Source organism: Hyposmocoma kahamanoa, unplaced genomic scaffold, assembly GCF_003589595.1.
Source record: "Hyposmocoma kahamanoa isolate Upper Pololo Valley unplaced genomic scaffold, ASM358959v1 93, whole genome shotgun sequence".
NCBI classification, from domain to species: Eukaryota; Metazoa; Arthropoda; class Insecta; order Lepidoptera; family Cosmopterigidae; genus Hyposmocoma; species Hyposmocoma kahamanoa.
Window position 1 is genome coordinate 6,842,710 of NW_020654810.1, and position 25,384 is coordinate 6,868,093.

At 35.3% G+C, this 25,384-nt stretch overlaps 1 protein-coding gene across 1 annotated transcript in view; it reads left to right on the forward strand.

Annotated features, from left to right (window-relative positions):
* Positions 1–25,384, forward strand: part of LOC113237162 (mitogen-activated protein kinase ERK-A) — a 137,227-nt gene that overhangs the window by 66,706 nt on the left and 45,137 nt on the right. Inside the window, exons 3-5 of the mRNA XM_026473473.1 lie at positions 5,484–5,594; positions 6,595–6,729; positions 20,478–20,594. Coding sequence (XP_026329258.1) covers positions 5,484–5,594; positions 6,595–6,729; positions 20,478–20,594 — 363 coding nt within the window. The remainder of the gene's footprint in view (positions 1–5,483; positions 5,595–6,594; positions 6,730–20,477; positions 20,595–25,384) is intronic.

The following is a 25,384-nucleotide window of genomic DNA, read 5'->3' on the forward strand; positions in this document are numbered from 1 at the left end:
GTACGTCGCAGCGCAAACCGATCAAAAGTAATTTTCGCGCGCTTATCGTCGACCCGTAAACGTTGAATCCATAGAGCCGTTTTCGACTACTTAAAATTTTTATTACACTTTATTCAAATAAATTAAAATATCTAACCCTAATTCTAAGTACAATTTGAATAATCTCAGTACAGAGTACTAAAAAAACCGACCTCAAAAGTACGTGGAATTACGTCTATTTCCTAAGTTTTATTGAAATATCTTCTAGTTCGCCACTATACAGGACTTGACACTGGAGATAATAAAAATCGGTTCTCACCACTCAAAGTATATCGGGAGAAAAACGCCTTGAATTGGAGAAATAGCAAAATCAACCATTAAAGTAATTGCTCCTAAATTAAAGTTAGGCGCTATTTATAAAAATGAATTTTCATGCGTGAACAGCCACCCTTCGAGGTGGATGATTTTCTTCAAAGTGAAATGGGACCACTACGGAAGTACCCCCTTTCCAACAAAAAAAAATCATGAGAATCGGTTCACAAATACCGGAGTTATCGCGTAACGTACATACAAAAAAAAAAGAAAAAAAAGAAAGAACATACAGTCGAATTCAGAACCGCCTCCTTTTTTGAAGTCGGTTAATAAAATGAGTTAATACACCTCTAAATTTGAAATTTATTTATTTATTTGTTTGCAAATTTTACAGCTTTTCATTTTGGTTTACAATTCTGAATAATGTACTTACATAGCCAATTACAAGTTTGTCAGATTAAAATTTATATTTTTACGTTATATAAAAACTTATTCGATGCCAGAACGAAGCGACTTAAAATATTGTTTATCGAAGAACAATGTAACAAATTGAAATATTTATTGATAACATATTATAACTGAATTCCGTTGTGTTAATAGATTTAGACATTAATTTTTAATTACTATATTTTTGAATGAAGCTACTTACTATATAATAAACAAGTGGACTATAGTAGAGTATGCGCATTTGTGTGTCAACATATGTGAAGGTGTATGTGTATATGTGTGTATGTCTATGTAAATATCTGACAAATTTCTGCAAGTTTTCTTTTTTTTGATAGTGTTTTAGTTTTTTTCATTTTTCTGGGGAAACCAAACGACAACGTTTAAATAATTCATTTCGTTGTCGTTTTCAATTAAAATACAAATTGATAGAAGCCATGCAAAAAATGTCAACCTATTAGCATATTAAAATAGACTAGGTTCAATGTAAACATTGAAGAAAAGGAAGTGAAAATATGTTCCACAATTTACTTTAGTACAATTTAACAAGTATTATTTCTCAATTTAAAAGCTGTAATTTGCCAAGAGTCCAGCCCCATGCATATGGACAAATTCATATGTTAAAGGTGATAATTTACCTTTAATGCAATGTTTCATATGCTTAGGAGGTAGTTTTTTAGAGAATCGTTTTCCCTTGTCACTCTGATATTAAGTTTTTCGCCGAACAATATCACCAACATTAAAATCATACTATTTTACGACGAAGATTAGTAGGACCACAATTCAATTTCTATCATGCGACTTTATTAAAGAACTTTGTACATGATCGAAATTTTCTGCATTTCTGTTTTCGGTATTTTCCTCATATTGCAACAAATCTTCGGATTGGTCGATATCAAAATTGTGGGAACCACAAGCTACCAATTCTCTCCAGACGTTATGTTACTAACAGCAATATTGAGAGCAAATTGATTTTTTGGGATATTCAGATCCCAAAATCTGTGACTGTGATCCTCTTCTATGAACGTGGAGACAGCTGCCATGATGGTTTTGTTATAGCGCTCAACAGAGTTTACCTATGGAGTATATTTGTGCGTAAAATATACATACATTAGGGCTTTTGTATCTCTAATATTTGGAAAAAATTGTGTCTTAGATATTCCACTAATTCCCATATTCTTACGAATTGTAAACAACCACACGAAATAGTATGCTTTAAATAAGGAAAGAAAAGCATTCGGACTCCAGAGAGTCCAGTTTGTGATAAAAAAAATCAAACCATAAAAGTAAATAATTTGGATTGGAGAACCGGTAACACTCTTTGCACCAGATTTTCGGAACGTTGCAAAGAATCAGACTGGAACGAATTACTTCATTTTATAAGAAACTTCTCAACTAGACATTCAGGGTCTTAAATCTTGGGAATTGATTCATATTTGAAGTTTGAGTGAAAACCGCTACAATGTCAATCGTTTATTAATGGAATATTTACATAACTGGATTCGAATTATTTAGAAAGATAGTGTCACTTTGCGTGATTATAATTTCATAAACCATATCGCAAAGGGGCTCTTTTTAGTTTTACTCGCTACTGATTCATTATAGTTTTGTACACATAACTATAATGATTCTGTCGATTTTCTGCATCATCGCCATTTCATTATAACCAAAACTTCTTGAATTTGTTTCTGGACATATATTTTTTTTGTCTTTGTCACCCTGACCTGTGATTATAAGTGCCTAAAAACCATAATGCTTATTGTATATAATATAAAACGACGAAGCTAGGAACATAATGAAAATAATATAATTATTGAAAACGCATAATAAATACATACACTTGGTAAATTCTCAAAGGCAGACTGCTGCGCAAATACCCAGACCGAACCAGACCGACCTCATACTGTCCTAATTAAAAAAACACTTTGTAGGGGTATACTGTCCCCTTACTCCCCTTATTTTTGAAATCAAGAGTTTCAAGTGCAAGTTGGAAAATTAAGCAAGGCTCAAATTGTCTGTTTCAATCCGGGCATGTTCCATTACGAGGGAGCAGAGGAAAATTTACTAATCTTCGATTTGATTTTAGAGCGGTTAATCCGCTTTAAAGTTAAAAATAAAATATTGTCTGAATAACTACATAACATATTCAAGCATAGACATTAATCAGAAACATAAAATAATAAAGTTTCCTCGATAGATAAAAATCTCGAAATGACCTCTAATTTTCCTCGAAATGCTACAGGTTATTAGGACAAAAATTAGATAATTAATGATATTTATACATACATGATCGACTATTGTCGTTACGGTTTTTTTAAATCCCTTTAGTTTTAGAGTTATTCCGCTAAAACGAATTTAGCACTTACGACATTTTAATGGGCAAAAGACAACATGTCCTGTCGCATGTCACAGGAACTTCAAGCATATAAATGTTTCACAAATTAGTCACTATCACTCCGTTGAGAACAGAGGTCGTTGACAGAATTTGCGGCTGAGCTGTTTAATCGTCATCGTATATTATAAATATTGATGGCTAATTGTCGAAGGTAAGTTTGTGAATTACCTACCTATGTTGAACGGTTTGTGAATTACCTACCTATGTTGAAGGAATGCTTTATTTCCGATATATTCTGGAAACTGAATTTCTAGAATCTTTCCACAAAATTTATGAAAATTTAAGATATTAAATAAAATTTAAGATATAAAACTTTGCGACGTCATAACTTATTTATGAGTTAGGTATTTGAAAAAACCGAACATGTATTTTTATTTCCATTATGCAGTATGCTCCTTTAAAATGGTCAGTGTTTCTTTATCATCCTGTATAAACATAATACAATACTTACTGTACTGGAATCGGTTGTAAATCTATTAGTTCTATTGGCGACTCCACAGTTTTTTTCTGTTCCACACAAAATTTGTGTCTGTAATGAAATTTCATAAAGTACTGTACCTATTACACTCGTATTTATTTGGCAAATAGAATAAACACGAAAATAAACAAATTGCTCTAATCTTCTTCTTGTCGAGTCAAAGACACAAACCAATACAATAATTGTGTTATCAATGTGTTAAATTTCTTTAAATTTAAAATTTTATTTATTTAATTTAAATTTATTTTGCTCTAATGTAAAATACCTGCCATTAAGTATGTGTAATTGTTTTGTTCAAATATCAAAATCAGTTCTCGTAATAAAAAAAACAACGATATCAACTATTTATTCTCTGTCTGTACTAAGTCCTTTCTGGATTTTGTGTGTGTTTTGCAGAGGTAACCTAACAATCAATTAGATCAAAATCATAGTGTCATTTTTACAAATATTATATATTTATAATATGTAATGTAAAACATGTAAATGGTATCGTCATATCAATCGAATAGCGCGCGAAAGCGGGAATAAACCAATTTAAATGTTATTCTGCACGACCTTCACTTTTATACCGGTGAATTTTTAAACCTATTACTGATGAAATCAAAATTCGTAAGTTCTAATTGCGCTTATGCACACGAAAATAATATTTTTTATTTTACCTTTCAACACAGGTAAGTAATTCACAAACTTACCTTCGACAATTACCCATCAATATTGATAATTTACGATGACGATTAAACAGCTCACCCGCAAATTTTGTTAGCGTCCTCTCGTCTCAACGGAGCGATAGTGACTAACTAATTTGTGAAACAAATATATGCTTGAAGTTCCCGTGACATGCGACAGGAGATGTTATCTTTTGCGCATTAAAAATGTCGTAAATGCCAAATTTCAAAAAATCGTTTTAGCGGAATAACTCTACAACTAATAATCCCTTAAAAAAAATCCGTAACCACAGTAGTCGATCATGCATAAATATAATTAATTATCTAATTTTTGTCCTAATAATAGCATTTCGAGAATAAATCGAAAAAATGTGTAAGTTAGATGTGTTTTCGTCACTTTTATTTATCGAGGAAACTTTATTGTTTTATGTTTCTGATTAACGTCTGTGCTTGAATATATTGTGTAGTTAGTTACTTTTACAATATTTTATTTTTAACTTTAAAGTGGATTTATCCCTCTAAAATCAAATCGAAGATTAGGAATTCTTCCTCTGCTCCCTCTTAAGTAGCGATGCAAACGCGCGACTGCATCGATACAAACGCGCGATTTCGTCGCTACACTTGAGATTTATAAGCGATTGCATTCGATGCAATCGCACATTTGCGTCACTGCCAAAAGTCACCCTGTGTAAGCACTCTTACGTAGTTCGATTACTAATTTCATGTTCTATGTTATTAATAATAATAGTTAGCCTATAATTATTCCGACTGCTGGACACAGGCCTCCTCTTACAATGGAAGGGCTTGGGCTGTAGTTTTTTTATTTATTTTTTATTTATTCAATTTCAAGAACTAGTTATACAAAAAGCGACCCTTCTTTATTGCTAGGAAAAAACTTAGTTCCCACGCGAAGTTAATGCGAATTAGGAACTTCACATACAATCTTAAATGCTTTGCATGTGTGTGCAAGTTTCCTCACGATGTTTTCGTTCAAAACCATGATAAATTTCAAATTAAATTTTGCTCATAAATTCCGAAACACTGAGAGGTTCAAGCTCGTATTTAAACCACACCCTCTGCTGTAGAGACAGATGTTCGTTATTGTGATGTGAATAAATATTTTTCTTCAAAATTTGTTTGTGCGTTGCTAATGATAGACATTTGATATTAGATTACCGTTGCTAAATATATCCATTTGTTTTTGTTCCAGATTATTGACATCAGGGATATATTAAGAGCCGACACGATTGACCAAATGAAAGACGTATACATCGTACAGTGCTTAATGGAAACGGACCTTTATAAATTGTTAAAAACGCAGGTATGTTACACTCTCAATTAAATCTTGTTAACGAAGAATTATATTTTTTACCCGACTTCAAAAAAAGGAGATTCTCAATTCGACTGTATGTTTTTTTTGTATGTATGTTACATGATAACACCGATAATTGTGAACTGATTTTGATGATTCTTTTTTTGTTGGAAAGACGGTACCTCCATAGTGGTCCCATTTAATCTTAGGTGGCTGATTTCTTCAAAAATAAGGTGTTCACGCAAGAAGATTAATTTTTATAAATTTATTATAAGGAGCAATTATTTTAATGGTTGATTTTGCTATTCTCCAATTCAAGGCGTTTTTCTCTCTCAATATACTTTGAGTAGTGAGACCCGATTTTTATTGCCTCCTGTGTAATGTAAATGATGTCAAGTTCCGTGTAGTGGCAAACTAGGGGATGAATCCAGATTTGCGCACTTTCCGGTAACCGATTTCAATAACATTTGGCAAATAGATGTAATTCTACGTACTTTTGAGGTCGGTTTTTTAGTACTCCGTACTGAGATCATTGTTCATATCGAGTTCTTAAGCTTTTGCAATTGTTACGCGATTGAAAATAAAATATTTTGAAAACGTATGTACCGTAAATTGGAATAATTAATAGATTCAGGCGTTACTTTGTGGGATGTTAATATTTCGCATCCTTCGTGGAAGAATCGCATAAGAGAAGTTAACATTAAAAATGTTTATTACTCCATTAGATACAGAAGAATATAACCCACCTCCTCTCCAATTCTTGTAACTCTATCGGCTAATATTATCGATGAATTGGAGAGGATATGGGTTATATTTTTCTGTATCCAAAGGAGCAAGAAACATTTTTGACGTAACTTCAATTAAGCCATTATTTTTGCGAGTATGAGCACGATAATTGGCGAAAGTTTTGTCGCAATCGAATGAATAATAATGGATTGCTTACGATACAAAGAAATATATACGTAAATTAATTATTAAAGAAATTTTATATCGATTGTTTTTGTTCCAGAAATTAAGTAACGATCACATCTGCTACTTCCTGTACCAAATTCTGCGAGGGCTGAAGTACATCCACTCGGCGAATGTCCTACACAGGGATCTAAAGCCGTCTAACTTACTACTTAACACTACTTGTGATTTAAAGGTAAGAAATTCTATGAAAATAAATTTAGGCGTTGTTTATTAAAGACGTATTCTTGGCCAAAGCTCAATTCGCATATTGCGTTATAAAATTACATCTACCATTTTATTATGATAGTTTTGTAAAAAAAATAAGACGACATCATACGACAGGTAGAGAATGACATGTACGCTAAATGAAACTATAGTGGGCGTTTGTCCAATACTCTTATAGTGGTAGTCTTAAAAAAGGACAGTACCTGTATTCCTAAAAGCAGCGATCCCAAAATTAATATTGAATCGTACCAACAAAGGCTCAATTTTAATTGTACAACTTTATAAAAGGCCTCCATTGAAAGTTACGACACGAGAGCTCAAATCAATTGGAAATCAATTTATTCCATGCATAAAAGACAAATTTGAATTTGATTATAACAAATTGAGGTGGTCTTCATTGCAATGCTTACCAAGGGCTTCAATTGAATGTATGACGTACTCCTACTTCTTTGGCTCAGCGCACCAAAATCGTGGCCTCTGAAACGATATATAAATAAATTTTGTATGTCCAAAAGTAAACATTTGTTATGGTAAAAGAATAAATGACATTTGTTGCTAATTATATTAAGCATAGAAGGATGGCGACATCCCGTGTATTTGAGACCCAGTGTTTTTTACGACGTACATTAAAGAGACCTATAATACTTGTGATTCATTATCAAAGCATCCAAAAAGCTTATTAAGTACAGCACAGGCTGTACTTAATAAGTTGTACAATTAAAATTTTATATCCCCAGCTTCTACAGAGAAGCTGGGGATATAAAATTGGTATAGGTTATGTTTATTACATTGTCCTATATATCGCTTCAGATGATTGTTTAGGGTAGCGGAAAACAACAAGTTTTCAGTTTATTCCCAAAAATAATAAAGAACTTGTTGAATATTCCAAAAATCTGCCAAACTCTGCCATATTTAAAACAACGTTAACATGTTCTGCCGCATTGAAAAATGAATAAAAATTAAATCTGCCACAAATGGTCACACAGTTCTCAATCTCAACGTGACGTTGACATTGGCAAGAGGCCTCTTGTCAAAATGTTCCTTTGCTAACTTTCTTATATCGAGTATATAACCAGAAATAGAGACGAAATAAGGGCCATATATTCCTGGTAACACATTAGCGATACAGCTCTTATAAATATCAACTCTCGTTTGCACTGAAATATAGACAGGCCAACTACTGACTTGTGTGTACGTCTCCGTATATTCCAAAAAATATTCTGTATTTATTATAATAAAGATAATATCTCTAACAATGCCGTGCTGTTCTATTCGGTGGTGCGAGAAAAACAGCAAAACATCTAATTACAAAACAAACGGAATCACATTTCATCGATAATTAAATATTAAATATGTAATTTTGCAATGTTTGTCCATTATAGCAAAGCTCAAGTTAACTGGTCGATTTGAAGTGAAACAATTGACGACACCCGTCAATTGTTTCGAACTCGGGCTAGCCAATCGGAGCGCAGTTGTCGCATTAATGATACGGCAGAATAGTTATCAAACAAATTAAATGACATTTCGTCTCTATTTCTGGTTATATACTCGATGCTTTCTTATCTCTAATTTAAATATTGCCTATACATTTTCGTCATATTATGTTTTATTTTTTACTTTATGTCATTAATGTTTAATTGATATTTGATTAGATATTTTATAGCTTTAATGCTTTATGTGTGTACTATAAAATAACCAATACTTTAGATAGGTAAACTTTGAATGATGCTTAAATTGGAACGTACATACAAGAACGTTACCTAATCTACGGTGGAATTGAATCAATTGCGTTACATTTTTGCATTTATTCTAAAATAAACTGTTTTACAATTTCTTTATTCCCGTCTTTTAAAAATATACAAAAGTATATTGATAAATAGGCATAAAACGTAAATTATACTATAAAAGTCCATGAACGGCTCTTCGTATATTTTGTAACTATTGGGTCAGCTTTCGCCATCCTTTATTTTTATTTTTTGAGAAGCACAAAATTTTTATGTAAATTCACTTTAAAGAAAAATTTAAATAACACACTCATAGCTTCCCAATAGGGAATCCCTGTATCGCGAATGCCAAGGACACACAAATAGACAACCACAAATTACACCCAAATATTTCTCTCGGCAATCCAACTCTACGTGGCGGTCCAGGGTGGTAACCATTCGACCACGGGGGCAGTTAAAATTGATACTTCTTGTAAGCATGTAGATATACTAAAGTTTTGTGATTGTGAATGTAACCTCGCCAACAAACTAGTTTCGCAGTTCGGATCGAGAAATTGTATTAAGTTTCTTGTATAAAATAAAGAACAAAATAAAATAAATATAACGACACTATTTTCGGTCTTATGTGGAGTTTTTTTATTATATTAAGTGACGGGACATACAAGGCGGTCTACTTTCGGTCCCCGTCCGACATCCGTCCGAAACAATTACTGCCAAATAAGCAATACTTGACCAAATGAAAAGACGCGTGATGCGAATGAAGCTTCATACTGGATACTTGTCTTTTAATTTTGTCGAATATTACTTATTTGACAGTAATTGTTTCGGACGGATGTCGGACGGAGATTGAGAGTAGCCCCCAAGATGTGCGCCCGGTAGCAAGCGACCACGCCTGCACATAACAGTTGCATTACCACTCACTTGTTTTAATCGCAAAGATGTGTGGGGCACTGCCCACTGTATTACGATAACTGCCACTGCGCCCGTCTTTCTGAGACCTAAGCTGAAAGTCCCTGTGCCTGTAGTTTCCCCAACACCTACCTTCAAAACCGGTACGCAGTTAATGCTCACATTACTGCTTGGTAGCAGAAGTAGGTAAGGCGGCAGTACTTCCCTGAACAAACTCTTACTGCTGAGTTTGCGCTGAGTTACTCAGCAGTAAGAGTTTGCGCGAGTCCTATTCCACGTGTGGTTTTTATCCCACTTAAGAGTCACGGTCTTGTCGGTGTAGCCTCTTCCACTCCTCGCGGTTCATTGCCAGCTTTTTGACCTCTTTATGCTGCTCACTTTAATGTTCTTGTTTATTTGTTCACTGTGCGCCATTCTTGATCTTCCTCTTTCTAGGTAAAGGTAAACCTTTTATTTTCCCTTCTCACAAATTCGTTATTACGTAACAAATGTTCAAGCATTTTCCCCTTTCTGTTCTCTATCGTATTTAAAAGATTTCTGTCTTCCCTTATACTTTTTTTGTTTCATATGGCGTTGTTGGCAATTATTGTGATTCCGTACGTTACAGACAAAAAATGGATTTGTTAATAACAATTATGACATGGTTCTAAGAGCCGTTACACACGGCGACTTCTAGTAGCGATACAAAAATTGATTAAATTATATCGTAAATATAACACGCAAGTACAAAAGTTAATTTATATTAACATATATTGCATCAATGCAAACGCGTGGGTGCATCGATGGAGTCGCTTATGTTGAATAATTAGTTGATACTATGTACCTCACCTCGAATTTTAACTTTTCCTATACTAGTATTTTGCTTGGGTCAAGCGGTAAGGACACTGCCTTTATTTCAGAATTTATTTTTTTACAAACGAAATTAACGCCATTTGAAAAATGTATACCGCATACTATACGTGATCTATTTAATTCAGTTGATTTAAAAAAATCATTGGCACATGTGAAGTACCTATTGAATACAGCAGTTTTCTTGTAAAAATCGAGGTAAGTTTGTGTATATCTATCGTGTAAATTTTTAGGAAGCGTGTTTTCACACCGTATTGTATATCCTCAATATTACTATATATTTTTTCCAAAATGATTGATTGAACTCTTTCACTGTCAACCAAAGCCATTTGAGGTTGTATCGGTTCATAGAGGTAGACGATTAGCGACTGTATCGCTGTAGACGCGCTGCTAAAAATCGCCGCGTGGAAACGCTGAAATTCCTAAATCCTTTTAAAGTATCAATTAAAGGCCTAGAACCGTGTAACATGTTGTAACAAATGAAGTTGAAGTTTTTGGGGACGGCTTCTCCATATCCCTTCAAACTATCAAGTTTCCATTGTTTGGACACAAATTGTGGATTATCTTACATGTTTTAAATTGTTTATACTTTCAATGTTTCTTCGTTTCCAGTGTGAATTTGCATAGACGTGTTTGTTTTGTTAAAGTCTAGACTGAAGGTAAACAACCTGAATAATGAATGAAAATACTTTCTTAACATTATTCTTTAAAGAATTTGATGAAAGTGTTTTGTTATCTGTAGCAAACTTTTACTTAAGGACTTGTTTTAAGTTTGAGAAAAGAAAACATAGTTTCGCTTTTAAACTTGTAAAGTAGGACCATTATTTACCACTTTTGAAAAGGGAATAGGGTATTTTGTTGAATGTTTTTGAAAGCTACATAAAGGTAACAAAGTAACGCTGACACGAGGTTTTTAATGAAAATGTTTAACTACAATATATGAGATTGTTGGCAATAGGTTTAGGACGAAGTCGTGAATCGACGAACTTACATTACTTGCCGATCTTTTCGTCAAAAATAGCCAAATTGCATTTCCTTTTGAAAGTACAACGCGACTTGAGATTCTTATTGGAGGAGAAAAGTCGTTTCAATACTCTTGAGGCAACCAGTTTGAATTTATCGTGGTTAGGTTTTAATAGAGAAGGCGGAGTTGTTTATAAAGAAAGATACTGTACTATACTGACAACACTTTGCCTTGAACCTTGTCGTTTCATTTTAATTTTTGACTTCTTAAAAATGTGGTGATATCAGATTTTGAAATATTTCTAACGATCAGAATGGTTTTTCATTTTGTCCTTTTATAATTTTTCGGTACAAAATGCCCATAGTCGTTTAATACTACAGTCTTAAACTTGCATGGTTAATTTTTTGATTCGTTTTCTCTATCTATTTCTGTTGACAATTTTTATTATTTAAGTATCCGAGGATTAAAGCCTTGCACACGGCGTATTTTATACGCACCGTAAACGTGCGTAATCAGTGTCTAAGTTTGATGATGATGATGACTCTAGTTTCTGGTGTAAACAAATAGAATCTAGTCGAGATGGCGCTTATTGCAAACCTGAAAATTACACTCACAAGTTTCTCACAGGCCACGGCAAAAAAGCCGTTTAAACACAATACAAAGATCTGCCACAAGCAAAGAAAAGTTCGTAAGATCTGCTCTTCTGCTGCGGTTTATAGGTCAGTTGGTAAGGAACAGTGGCCTTGGGGGCCAACTATGAGCTTATAAGCCGCCAGCCAAGTTCCATGCAATTCACTTGACGTTTTAAAACTGAATTGCTTACATTCGTACCGTAACCTACACAAAGTTGAACTGGAATGGCATGCCAGGATGATGAATTTTACTTTTCAAACGTTAATTATTATATCTGGCTGGCTAGCTGACATCTAACAAGAGCGAGATGGAACTATATACTAAATCATATGAAAGAAATAGACAGATGTACTATCCTGGGAACGTTCAAGCACCATTAACCGATTGGTGTTCCTGTTGTGGCAACAGACGCTGATTCGAGTCCAGTCAGACCGAGGGAATTGTTCTTTGTATTATTCGATATTTTTATCAACAGTAATAACAAACTAGTGGAATATTTTTACAAAATAATTCATTGTTAAGTTCATTGGAATTACATATATTTGCCAAGTTTTATTGAAATCGGTTGCTGCAACGTGCGCGAAACCGGATTCATCCTCTAGTTTGCCGTACTTAGAGGTGGAATATTTTCTTTAACTTTAAATGGGACCAATAATTAGGTACCCTCTTTCCAACTAAAAAAGAATCATCAAAATCGGTTCACAAAATGCCGGAGTAATTGCGTAACATACACAAAAAAAAAAATACAGTCGAATTTAGAACCATGTTATTATAAAATACTAACATAATTATAATTAATAAAATAAATACTGCAGGCTGTTGAAATGGGTACAGGCGACTGGTAAAAGGTACAATGGTATGACCGTCGGTCTAAGAAAACTGAGCAGACACCTAGTGTGGGATATGACCTGTATTGCCTTCTCATATGTTCACGCAAGCTTAGGTGGCTCTACCACTGGAGTGCCCGAGAACAGCTAAGAAACTCAATAAGGCTCAATCAGTTTTGGACTTTTTGCGGTAGAAATCGAAGGTCTCTTGGGGCCATAAGTTAAACAACTGGAGCTTTCAGTTCGCCTCGTAGACTCCACCGGTAACCAAAGGGCTTGTGACTATTTCCGTTAAAGAGAAAGTTTAACCAGTCAAAAAGGAAACTTAGTCAGTCTCCACGGCACAAAGTTCTATGACGCGACTCTTGATGAAATTTCCTAACTTTACTAGATGAAATGAGTAGAGAAATTCTATTAATTGATAAAAACATTATAGTGTACCATTTTACCCGCTAATATCTCTTATACTCGAGAAAAGAATTTGTCAGTACTTAATTGTGTACAGTAATTAATGAATTACTAACGAAACCCAAAGTCAATGGACTTTAATTTCTCAAGTTTTGTATATTTTTTACCGTCTGAGATACATACAATGTTTTTCATCACATTAGCGAGGAAATAAATACAATATAAATAAAATTCACAACACAACAATTATGGATATGGCAAATGGCGGGTTTTTTTTTGTCTATACTTCCATAGATTACCTAAACTAATGAACTCGAAAATGTTGTAAAAAGCAAGCACGCATACCGCCATGTTGGATTGAAAAAAAAAATGCTAAAATTTGTATGCAGAAAATAATTAAAATCAATTATAAGACCTTCTTAATAATAAGTATTTAAGTAGTATATATACTGAATTGCAATTAAATTTCTGTTTAGATAACATTTTACGCGAATGTTTTAATTTTGATCTTAAGTAACCCCTCTTGCTTGAACTTGAACCTGACCTATCTAAGGAAATATGTCGTACTACAAATTAAAAAAAACGCCTTACCGACCACGGCTGTAATTTCTTTCTTTTTTTAATATAATATTAAGTGTCGGGACGAACAAGTCGTGCGCCTGAGCAGTTACAGTGCCACTCAGAGCTTTAAATCGCAAAGATCTGAGGGACACGGCCAATGCGCCCGTCACCCCGAAACATAAGTTGACGAGTCCCATGTGCCTGTAATTTCACCAACACCCTTACCATTCAAAGCCGGAACACAGTAATGCAGACGTTACTGCTTGGCGGCTGAAATAGGTAAGGTGGCAGTGCTTCCCTGGACGAACTCTTTCACAAGGAGCTCTACTGCTATTTGGGGCATTATAGTCAAGTTGACTATCATGCAATCATACCATTTACGAGCAAGTGTGATGAAAATGTTTCCCCACGCAACTGTACGCGAACAATATTTCCGTGGAAATATATATATGTACTCGTACAGTGTTATAACTAGTAATAATTACTATCGGTCGTACGTCACCAATCAATGGGCTCGCAGTTCCGTCCACAAATCTATATATATGTTGTAATAAAGATATACCAGTCTTCAAATAGATATAACCAATACTTTGACCTTACTGTACCTACGTGTATTTCTGCTGCCAAGTAGTAATGTGAGCGTTACTGCATTCCGGTTTTCAAGGTACTGGTGAAATTACCCGGCACTTATTAACTTATGTTTCAGGGTGACGGGCGCAGTGGCAGTGCCCCTCAGACCTTTGCTATTTAAAGCTCAGTGGCACTGCAACTGCTACGAATAGCCGTGTCGCTTACCACCAGGCGCTTAACTTGTTTTTCCTGTAATTTGGCACAATAAAAAATACCTTTACTGAAATGAAATTGGTCTACGTTAAATGAGCGTTTTTAATTGTATTATTAATTTAGTCAAACCAACAAGTAGTCGTTGGAGTTGGCAGAGACTGTCAAACCTCTACCCGCTACGCACCCGCTGTATACTTATTTCATTCATTTACTGCGATCGCATGTATTTTCATACAAGTTTTCATTCGTCTTATGTACAAAATCAGTGCCTCTATCACAAATTTACTGTGACAGTTGTTGCTAGCGACCGCGTAAATTAATTCACAGTTTTGTATGTCAAAGTATACAGCACCCCTAGCGGTCAGAAGAAAACGACATTTTGTATTCAAACATTTTACGCGGTAATCCCTTGGTAGAGATACAGGCCTTAAATATTACACATCGAGATTCTTATGGCCCCTCCACACTCGCGCGCGAAGCACGATTGTGGATCCCATTCGCATATTCTTCGCGGCTTCGCGCAGCGTTCGCGGCTCGTTGCCGATTGTTGTCGGTATTTTGTCCCGCGACAAAGGGTTCGCGAAACGCGAACTTGGCGTGAACGCGATAAGGCTGACGAATGTGGATTCGTGCGGCTCAGTTGCAGATAAGTAAGTGTCACGGACGGTTGCGTTTGTATTTTTATAGAATGAATGAAACTAAATGTACTAGAACTGACATTTTTAGATTGTTCTATCATTTCTTTTTAAAAACTTTTTTCTTTATAAAAGCATAATTGTAAATAGCCAAAGCGCAAAGTAGTCTCGCAGCAGCAACAGCAACTTTGGTGTCCATCTTCGTCAAACGCGCGAACAATACTGTGAACCAAGCGTGAATCTCAGCGAATGTGGAACTGTGGTAGTTGTTGATGCGATCGGCACCGTGATCCGCGCTGTGATTTCGCGCATGAATTGCGCGGCAGTGTGGAGAAGCCTCAGATAGTCTTTTTCTAAAACTCGATATGTAATACGGCCCGGTACTGTATATAAGGGAACCATCCAAGCGTTCCCTTTTTCTATCCTAGTCACTATATCATCTTCGCACCGCAACGCTCTATTATGTTGTTTCTCATTCTGTGTTATAAAAAATATTCCACACATGTTGCGCGTGGCTCTTATATATCATTGCTGTAACTGAATTAATATTCAAAAAATCTAGGTTTTCTGTATTGTTACACATTGGAATTAAACCTATGTTTTTGGATTTAATTCACGTTGTATTTTATTGATATACAAAGATTGAACAAACACAGAAAAAATCCTTCTGTGAGAAAGTGGTGCCATCTGTGAGAAACAAAGACATACATCATACATCTAAATATTTTAAATAGACGACGGGAAATCTCATTCATTTTTGGATTCAGTTGATTATAAGGTGTCGTGAAATATTAAGATAGTAAAATAATACCAGAATAAGATAATTATGTCCATTACTATATTAAACACGTTGCCTAGACGTAAAATAAAAACTCTTGTATTTTTAAACGTTTACCTATAGTGTCAAGAGCACGTCAAGCTTTACACTTAAGATTTAAATCCAACTCTATGCCGCTTACGATAAGAACGGTCCAAAGTACAAAGTGTCAAGCTTAATGTGCTCTTGACTGTACCACTTTATTTTTTTTATACAAGTGTACACTTTTGAGTCGCAACATAGACTGAGAGTCGTATTCTAGAACTCTATTCAATGCTCAAGTCAGGATTGCACGGGCAACACAAGCACTGGAAATACGACCCTAATGGCAGGGACTTGAGTATGATATCAAGTGCTTTAAACCATACTCAAATCCGATCTTGAGCATTGAGTAGAGTTCTAGAATGCGACCCTAAGTCTCAGAAAACTTAATTCTATTTTTGGTGGTAGCAGCACTCTTTACCATCGCCGTTTTAACTTGTCTACAATCAGTCAATTCGCTTTACCAACTGTTATAAAAATCAATTGAGTTACTTATTTATACATTCATTTGACAATTTTCAATTAAACTACAGAATGCAGTACCTTAATAAATTAATTTTATTTATACAATTTCCGCTCGTATTTTAGATATTTTAACATTAAAATAACAATTAAAACGAGGTTTAAAAAAATGTTACTCCGTTCGTAATTTAAAGATTTGTAGTTAAATTTTTAATCGATTTCAATGGTAAGCGTATATTAAAATTATTGTAAAATAAAATGACCTTATTGTACAATTTTGTCTTTTCGTTACAGAAGATCTCGAATGCTTACCTAAATAATAAAGCTCACACACGCTACGTCAATTTATTAACTTGTGACTGCCTTAATCAAATTTAATACAATCGAATTTACTTGCAATCACATCCATTTTTCTTTCAAATTTCGTAAATCGATCAGAATCGAGAACTTTTGCATAAAGTGAACATCACTAATCGCAAAATCTGACCCAAAACACGATGAAGCCCAAAACGCGACAGTACCACAAAACTGATGCATTATTACGAAAGTATCGCTCGTTCGATATTCATGGCCTACTAAACATATCATTTGAATAATAAATTATGCATATTCTGATTAAAAAGTGCCTTAACTGTGGAAGGAAATGTCCCTGTTTATTCATCTACTCATGGATGTAGTGTTTTTGTAGTTTCTAATGGCGCAATTAGACATTTTTCGCGTTTTTGTCTGATGTTTAACCACGGTAACGGCCGGGCGCGTTCTGAAGAGTACCAGCGGCAACTAAGCGTTTTTATATATTACATTGGGCGCGCGAATTAGGTACACTTGCAGCGTCTATTTAGATTAGACCTGTATGGTCTGTGGTGCGAAACCTTATGAAGGTTTATTCTTCACTCAGCCACGTACCTTTACAACTACCAACGGCTGACGATAGATGTCGCTTTATTAATAGCAATATTGATATTATTGGATATCATGTTTTTGTTACCATGATATTCATATTTTTGTGAAAATTCTCCAATAGTTTTATGGTATTATTGATACGAATATTATGGTAATAAAAACATGGTTTTTTAGTATATTTGTTTTTTCAAACAACCCATGGTCACGGCTGACTGTGAACTGTAGAACCGAAAAAATAATCTAATTTCCAAGTATTGAAGAACTTCAGAATATCAAATACAGTGACGTTATGAAAAGCACTCAGGTTGAATTCACGATATTTCTACTTCGATAAACTTCTTTCGTTGATTTCGTCGTTCTTGTAAATCATTCATTGAAAATTTTACGGTAATTAAACAGTGTCGACATAAGTACAGAAATTGGTACATGTTATGATATGTTTTGCCCAAATGTATTTTTGTTTTTGTTACGTATAAACGAGAACAGTCCCGCTATATCGAAACTGCAGCTTGTACAGAGTGTCCCTTTAATGGTGGATCACATTTACGAAAGCGACAGCTTAGGTCTAAAATTTTTATACACTGTACAATTATTATCCAATTTCTTTGGAAAGAACTGTAATTCAATTTTTTGTCTCTATATCGTTGACATATAAAAATGTCGTCCTTGTTATATTTTGTTACATAATTTGTTAAATATTAATATCCTCGCAGGACTACATTACTGACGTCATAAACAACAACTTTTGTTCCATAACTTAATAATTCATGAGGTTTTATTTTCGTAGAAAAATATAAATATTTTAATAGATCGCTCTAAACTGTGATAACTCTGTGCGGTAGCATAAAAAAGCATCCACCGCCAAAATTATTTTTGGAATGACGATACGCGAGAGGCGGGGAGCTGTAAGAGTGCGTACAGATCTGGCGAATGCGCCGCGAACGCGCTGCATGTGCGCTGTGCGCGCGCTGCTCTGAATGCGTGCAGTTAAATACATTATATTTGGAGTGCGCGTGGCGTGCGAACAGTACGCGATCAGATCGTACTACGTAATGCGAGCCTTTCGCAAACAGGCGTATTTTGGCGACAGAAATAGGTAAGGTGGTAGTGCTTCCCTGGACGAACTCCTTCACAAGGAGCTCTAAATAAAATAAATTATTTTATTCTATTCTTTTCATAAAACTCAACTACTTTACACGTTATGTTCCACGATATGAAATTATACATTCGAGCTGAAATTTTATTTCGTTTTTAAAAATGTTACTAAAAACGGGTGTTGCAGGCATCTGTCGACCCCTTAATTACGACTGTGTATTTACGATTCACCCGTAAAAATAATTATTTATGGCTAGTGGGAGGTTGTATTGCACTATGCTATCATGGAGTTAAAATTATGGAAAAGAAAGGATAATCCGTCCAGTTATTTCATTAGTTAGCTCTTAGGACTGAGTGATCAAATTCAATTAACAGAAACAAAATTAGTCAAGTTGTCTAGTCTACATTTTATGATTAATAAGTTTTCGAAAGGCGCTAATGTAAGCAAAGTAGGCGTCATTCCTGTATCATCCTTATGACCTGCGTCATTTGAACTCCAGGCTAATCAGTAGTGTTGCATCGGTGAAACGTCTTATTATATTAGTAGTTTGTTTTTTGGCGAGTAGGTATTTACTAAGTGTTGCGAAAATGTCATTACCTATGTAGTATAGTTAGTAGTTATATAGTTATAAATTAATGTTCATTAACTTAATGTGTGTCTATTGGTGAGGACCTATAATTGGCTCTCCGTTATTATTTCAGTTTTTGCTCTGTAAGATAGCCGTTGGTCTTCCAATAAGTTAAAATAAAATAGAATACAATTTAGTAGCAGTAGAGCTCCTTGAAAGAGTTCGTCCAGGGAAGTACTAGCACCTCACCTATTTCCGCCGCCAAGCAGTAATGTCAGCATTACTGTGTTCCGGTTTTGAAGGATAAGGGTGTTGGTGAAATTACAGGCACATGGGTCTTATCAAATTATGTCTCAGGGTGACGTGCGCAGTGGTAGTGCCCCTCAGATCTTTGCAATTTAAAGCTCTGAGTGGCACTGCAACTGTTATGGACAAGCTAGGTGTAGCTTCCCATCACGCGCACGACTTGTTAGTCCCGTAACTTGATGGTATATAAAAAAAAAGTTATTAGTTTTGAGAGATCTAATAGTATTTATTAGGTGCCATTTACACCTAAAATACACTCTGTAAAATATATTTGCAATATGAAAAATACAAAAGACTAAAAATACAAAAATACAATTGACTCTGAAATAACAATTTTTAAGCTTTTTTTAGTTAAACTAAAACAAAATTTTGTATCAAAATTATACCAGACACTAAATATAAGAACAACACACAATCAATTTACAAAGTAAACAATTTAACTGAGGGTAGACGTACTTTTTGCACCGGTACGACATAATTGTAATGGGGAGTGCTCTGAGGAACTTTCTGGTGCCACATTAGTTTGCACCACCGCACCTCCCGCCAAAGGAGTAGAGTCCATCCCCACATCTTAAATGTTAAGGCATTGTAAGACCACGCGGGCATCTCGTTTGTTCCTTCCTCAAACCTGCAAGATGTGGAATCGTCCTCCTGAAGTATTTCCTTTGCGCTATGACATCGGGTTCTCCAAAAAGGTTCTCAAAGGCCGGCAACGCATAGGCAGCTCATCTGATGTTGCAAATGTCTATGGGCGACGATGACCACCTCCCATCAAGTGGCTCGTCTGCTCGTTTGCCTCCTTTACATAAAAAAGATAATACGTTAGTTTTTAGTCATTCAGTTACATTGCAGTAACGTTATTTGAAGTACGTTGTTACGTTAATAAGTCGTACGTACGTTAACGTGAGTGGTACTACGAACACACTTGATCCATCATTTAATATGGTGTATATTAAATGATGGATCAAGTGTGTTCTAAAAACAAACGTCTGATCGTGGTTGGTCAGTTTTCCGTAAAATAGCATTCAAAATCTTTAAAGTTTTCGACCAATAAAACCAAAAATTTGTGGTAATTATCAAAAACAACACGATTTTCGAAAATCATACTCTGTTTCCTATATTAAAGAGTCATCTCAGCATATCAACCACATTTGAACGAATATTGAAAACTTTGAAACGCTTACAATGACAATCTTCTTATTATACTTACGTATTTATTTGTTTAACAGATTTGTGACTTTGGTCTGGCTCGAGTGGCGGACCCAGATCACGACCATACAGGCTTCCTCACGGAGTATGTGGCCACACGTTGGTACCGAGCGCCGGAGATCATGCTCAATTCCAAGGTAAGTTAATATTATTATTTATGTTATCAAGTGACGGGACTACAAGTCGTGCGCTTGATGGTAAGTGACACGCCTAACCATAACAGTTGGAGTGCCACTCAGAAATCGCAAAGATCCTACAGGCACTGTCACTATGCTCGTCACTCTGGGATATAAAGTTGACAAGTCGCCTCTGCGACTTGTCGACTGCGACGAAGTTGACAAATCTGCCTGTAGTTTCTCTAAGACCCATATCCTCCCAAAACCGGAACGCTGTAATGCTCACGTTACTGCTTGGACGCAGAAATAGGTATGGTGGTAGTACTTCTTTGGACAAACTCTTTCACAATAAGATCTACTGTTATTATAACTAGAATCTGTATGTAAGTAATGTATCTTGTTTAATAATATTGTTATCAAAAACCAGGACGCTTATAGATAGCACTGAAAAAACATTGTGATTGAAATAAACAAAATTTTGTTTAACGTGATGAAGTAACTTGTTTCCTTTTGTTCATTGGCTCATCAAGCACAATGGTTGCAACAACCGTTTTAAGTAATGAATTTAATCATGTTGTGATTAGTTGCGTTCAAGTGTTGTTTAAAGTCAAGGTATTCAATGCGTAGTCACGCGCTGCAATGCACTGAATTGCAACTTCAAATTTTTTGGAAACTGTAAGTGCTACTTATGTACTAAATGCTAGTTTGTAGTTGCGACGGAATCGAATACAGTTCATGTAACTGCGCTATTACCATAGTACAATAAGACAAGTACATGGTAACACCATACAAATGTAGCTGCGCGGCGTGTACGGATGCACACATTACCATAGTCTCGCGGTGCGTTCGCGTTGCACTGCTCCGGTTGCAGGCGCGCCATTAATTGATACGGTCGCTCGGTATTTAAAAAATGACGTCAAGTAGTAGACGTGTTTATTGTTGTGTTTGTGATAGTTGAACAAGATTCAGATTCATTTAGTTCTCAAATATAATATTACAGTATAAATTGCACAACATGTTAAAGTATGAGAAATTATTAGGAGTTCGTCGAACAAAAATTAAAATTATAAAATGAAAAATACACAATAATTATAAAATTGACAATACATTAATAGTAATATCGCTGTCATTAAATTACATATTAAATATTCATTCATCAAGGATCGTCATAAGAAGACTTCTAACAAATACTCAAATACAAGAGTTTGTTCGATATAGCATGAGAATCCTGTAATGATCACCTTAATTTTTTCAAATTATGTTTACAACCTGTAAAAACATCTAAAGTAATAATGTGACAACCCTACACTCCATGTAGGCATTGTTGCACCGAACAGGCGGGAATTACTTGCTCTTATTATACCATCTGCCACGGTTTGCTGGAAGACGTTGGTACAATTAAAGCCGCATCGAAGGAATTTTTTCTTAGTGCTCAATCTTGGCATTAATAATTGTAACAAAGTAGTGGAGTAATTTCAAAAAAATAATTGAAAAATCATTGTGATGAAACATCCTTACTTCAATAAAAACTTAATTACAATTATTAAAGTGACATCTCGCTCTAACTCTCTTTTATTGCCTCCGTGGCCGAACGGTTACCATGCCGGCCGGACTGCAACGCAGAGGTCTCAGATTCGATTCCCGGGCTGGGAGAAATATTTGTATGGCGTACATTTATTTTCCTCGTGAGTTTGGGTGTAATTTGTGGTTGTCTATGTATGTGTCCATGACACCCGCGACACAGGGTTTCCCTAGTGCGGGGCTATGTTAAGTGTGTGCGTTATTATTATATCTCTAGTCGATGGCTGGTAACTGTAAATGTACCTCACTGAGAGAAGAAAAATCTTTCAAAGATTTCTCGTAGTTGGCGCTATGGTAAAAAAATCGTTAAAAAACGAAACAAAGATCTGCAACAAATACTCTGAAACCAACCCGATCGAAAAGATTTGCTGACATGGCTGGGAATCGAACCCGGGACCTCAGAGATTGCGATACCATGAAAACCGGTGTGCAAGCCACTCGATCATCGAGGCAGCCTAAAGGCCGTTTGGTTCGATTCCAACTGGATCGAAATGATTTTTTTCTAAATGTTCGATCTTTCTTTAATAATTATAACAAACTAGTGGAGTCTTCTTCCTGTCCTTATCCCACGCTAGGTGGGGTCGGCACAAAATGAATTTTTTATCCATTCTCTCCTATCAGCCCTCATTTTTATACTCACACGTTTCTTATCCATGTCATCTTTCACACAATCCATCCATATTTTCTTTAGCTTCCTTTCCCCTTATGTCCCTCCACATTCATACCAAACACTCTTCTCGTCACATGACATTCTTCCCTCCGCATGACATGTCTATACCACGCTAACCTATTACTCCTCATCGTTTCCGTCACTGGCGCCACTTTCAAACTTCCCTTGATGTACTCATTCCTTATCTTATCCTTTCTCGTTTCACCACACATCCATCTCAACATTCGCATTTCCGATACATGCACAGTTCGTTCATCCTCCGTTTTCATCGCCCAACATTCTGATCTATACAACATGACAGGTCTTGTAAATTTTCCCCTTTAGCTTAAGGGACATTTACCGATCGCAAATAGTGCCTGTAACATGTCGCCATTTCATCCATCCTGCACGTATTCTGTTCTTAACGTCGCGGTCTATCTCGCCGTCGTTCTGTATTAACGAACCGAGGTACCGAAAATCGGTGCAGACTATAACAAACTAGTGTAGTCATTTCACAAAAAAAAAAAAGCAATTGAATATCATTGTGGTGAAACAGCCTGACATTCAATAAACTAAAAATTATTTATTATTATTCTATCCCATTACTCGGCAATCCTTCAAGCATCATATTGGACGGAATATAAACGTTAGGGTCAAAATTCCGGTTTAGAATTCATTACCAATAAAAAGGTTTCGTATACTAAACGAATCCACCATTTTAAATGTAATATTCCTAAATTCAAAATATTCACGACATTATTAGTAACAGGAAGCGCTCAAAAGAACAATAGACTGGTTGTTATCTTCGTGTTATAAATGTTTGTTGCCGCCTAATGTCCTTAATAAACAAACAGGGAACCTAAATAATAACTTTCCCCATTCGTGTCTTATCCTACATTATCATGATTATCGTCGACATAAATCCATCTTTCAACTGATGTATTATCGAGCTGACAAGATTTATCTTTTGCTGGGATAAATAAGGGATAAACCTGCTATAAATATTATCATTATTTGTCGTTTGTCTGTTGGTTTATATTAGTGAATTGTTTAACAATTGTTTGGTAAACTGTCGCTCTCCCAGAAGCTTTTAAACGGGTTTTTATACCCTCCTAAACTTTTTCACTCACAAAAAAATATAAATAGTATTTTTTATTGCCCCTCCAATACTTTTTTTCTAGGGAAAACGGAAATATAAATTACGCACGAATGAAATAATACACCTTAAAAAAAATCATTTACGACGTTTTTACGTCGGAAATGATAATTGATTTTTATCGTTTTCGAAACAAATTCATCAGGTGCAGTGTGTTTGAAATCTTTTATATTTTTTTATAATAGTAAGTGATGGCACGAGTAAGTCGTACGCCTGCTGGTAAACGACTCGCCTGTTCATAATAGTTGCAGTGCCACCCAGAGCTTTAATCACAGGAGCACTGCCACTGTGCCGCTACCCTGAGACATAAGTTGACAAGTCCTATGTGCCCATAACTTCGCTTACCTTTCAAAACTGGAACACAGTAATGCTGACATTGCAGCTTGGAGGCAGAAATAGGTAAGGTGGCAGTACTTCCCTGGACGAACTCTCACAAGAAGCTCTACTGCTACTCTTTTTAACCGACTTCAAAAAAGGAGGAGGTTCTGAATTCGACTGTATTTTCTTGTGTATATTACGCGATTACTCCGGCATTTGTGAACCGATTTTGATGATTCTTTTTTGTTGGAAAAAAGGTACCTCAGTCCCACTTAAATTGAAGTAAATATTTAAGGGTAACAAATTAGGGGATAAATCAGGTTTATTGGATTTCAAACACTTTCCGTTAATCGTTTTCAATGAAACTTGGCAAATAAATGTAATTCCACAAACTTTTGAAGTTGGTTATTTTATTTTAAAACAAAAAGGTTTAATTATTTTTCCTGTAAACTTGGTGTTTGATAGTTTTGATACGCGTTTACTCGGTTTGACCGTTGTTATGTGGTTTAGGAGCGGCATTTTTGTTTTACCTTAGATTATTGTAACACATTCATCTCCATGTAGGATTCGGGGAATGTCTCAAAGTGAAGTACTTTTCCGTGTATAGATAAATGAGTATCACTTACAAAACTCTTCCCGGTAGTCATTTTTAGAATTTGGCTTTAACAAAAGACCCTAGAAAATAAGCAATCGTTTTGATATTCAGACATAAGTACTGTAACTCTCGCGATTACTTGACATGAGTGATGGAACAACGGAAGACATTATTGGATGAATAATCGATTTATTTGTAAATCGTTCTTGAATGTATGTATACTTAATCTAAAGTCGAGAGAGGTCGCGCGTGTTGATTCTTAAATGCGGAATAAGTTCAAATAATGTAATGTTTCTCAATTTGCTTGTTTTATAATATCAAGTCGTCGTCGGAGTCGTGTGCCAGTGTCACTTAGAGCTTTTAATCACAAAGATCTTAGGGGCACTGCCACTATGCCCGTCACCCTGAGACATAAGTTGACAAGTCCCTTCGAAATTAGAACGCAGTAATGCTCACATTACTGCTTGGTGGCAGAAATAGGTAAGGTGGCAGTACTTCCCTGGACGAACTTT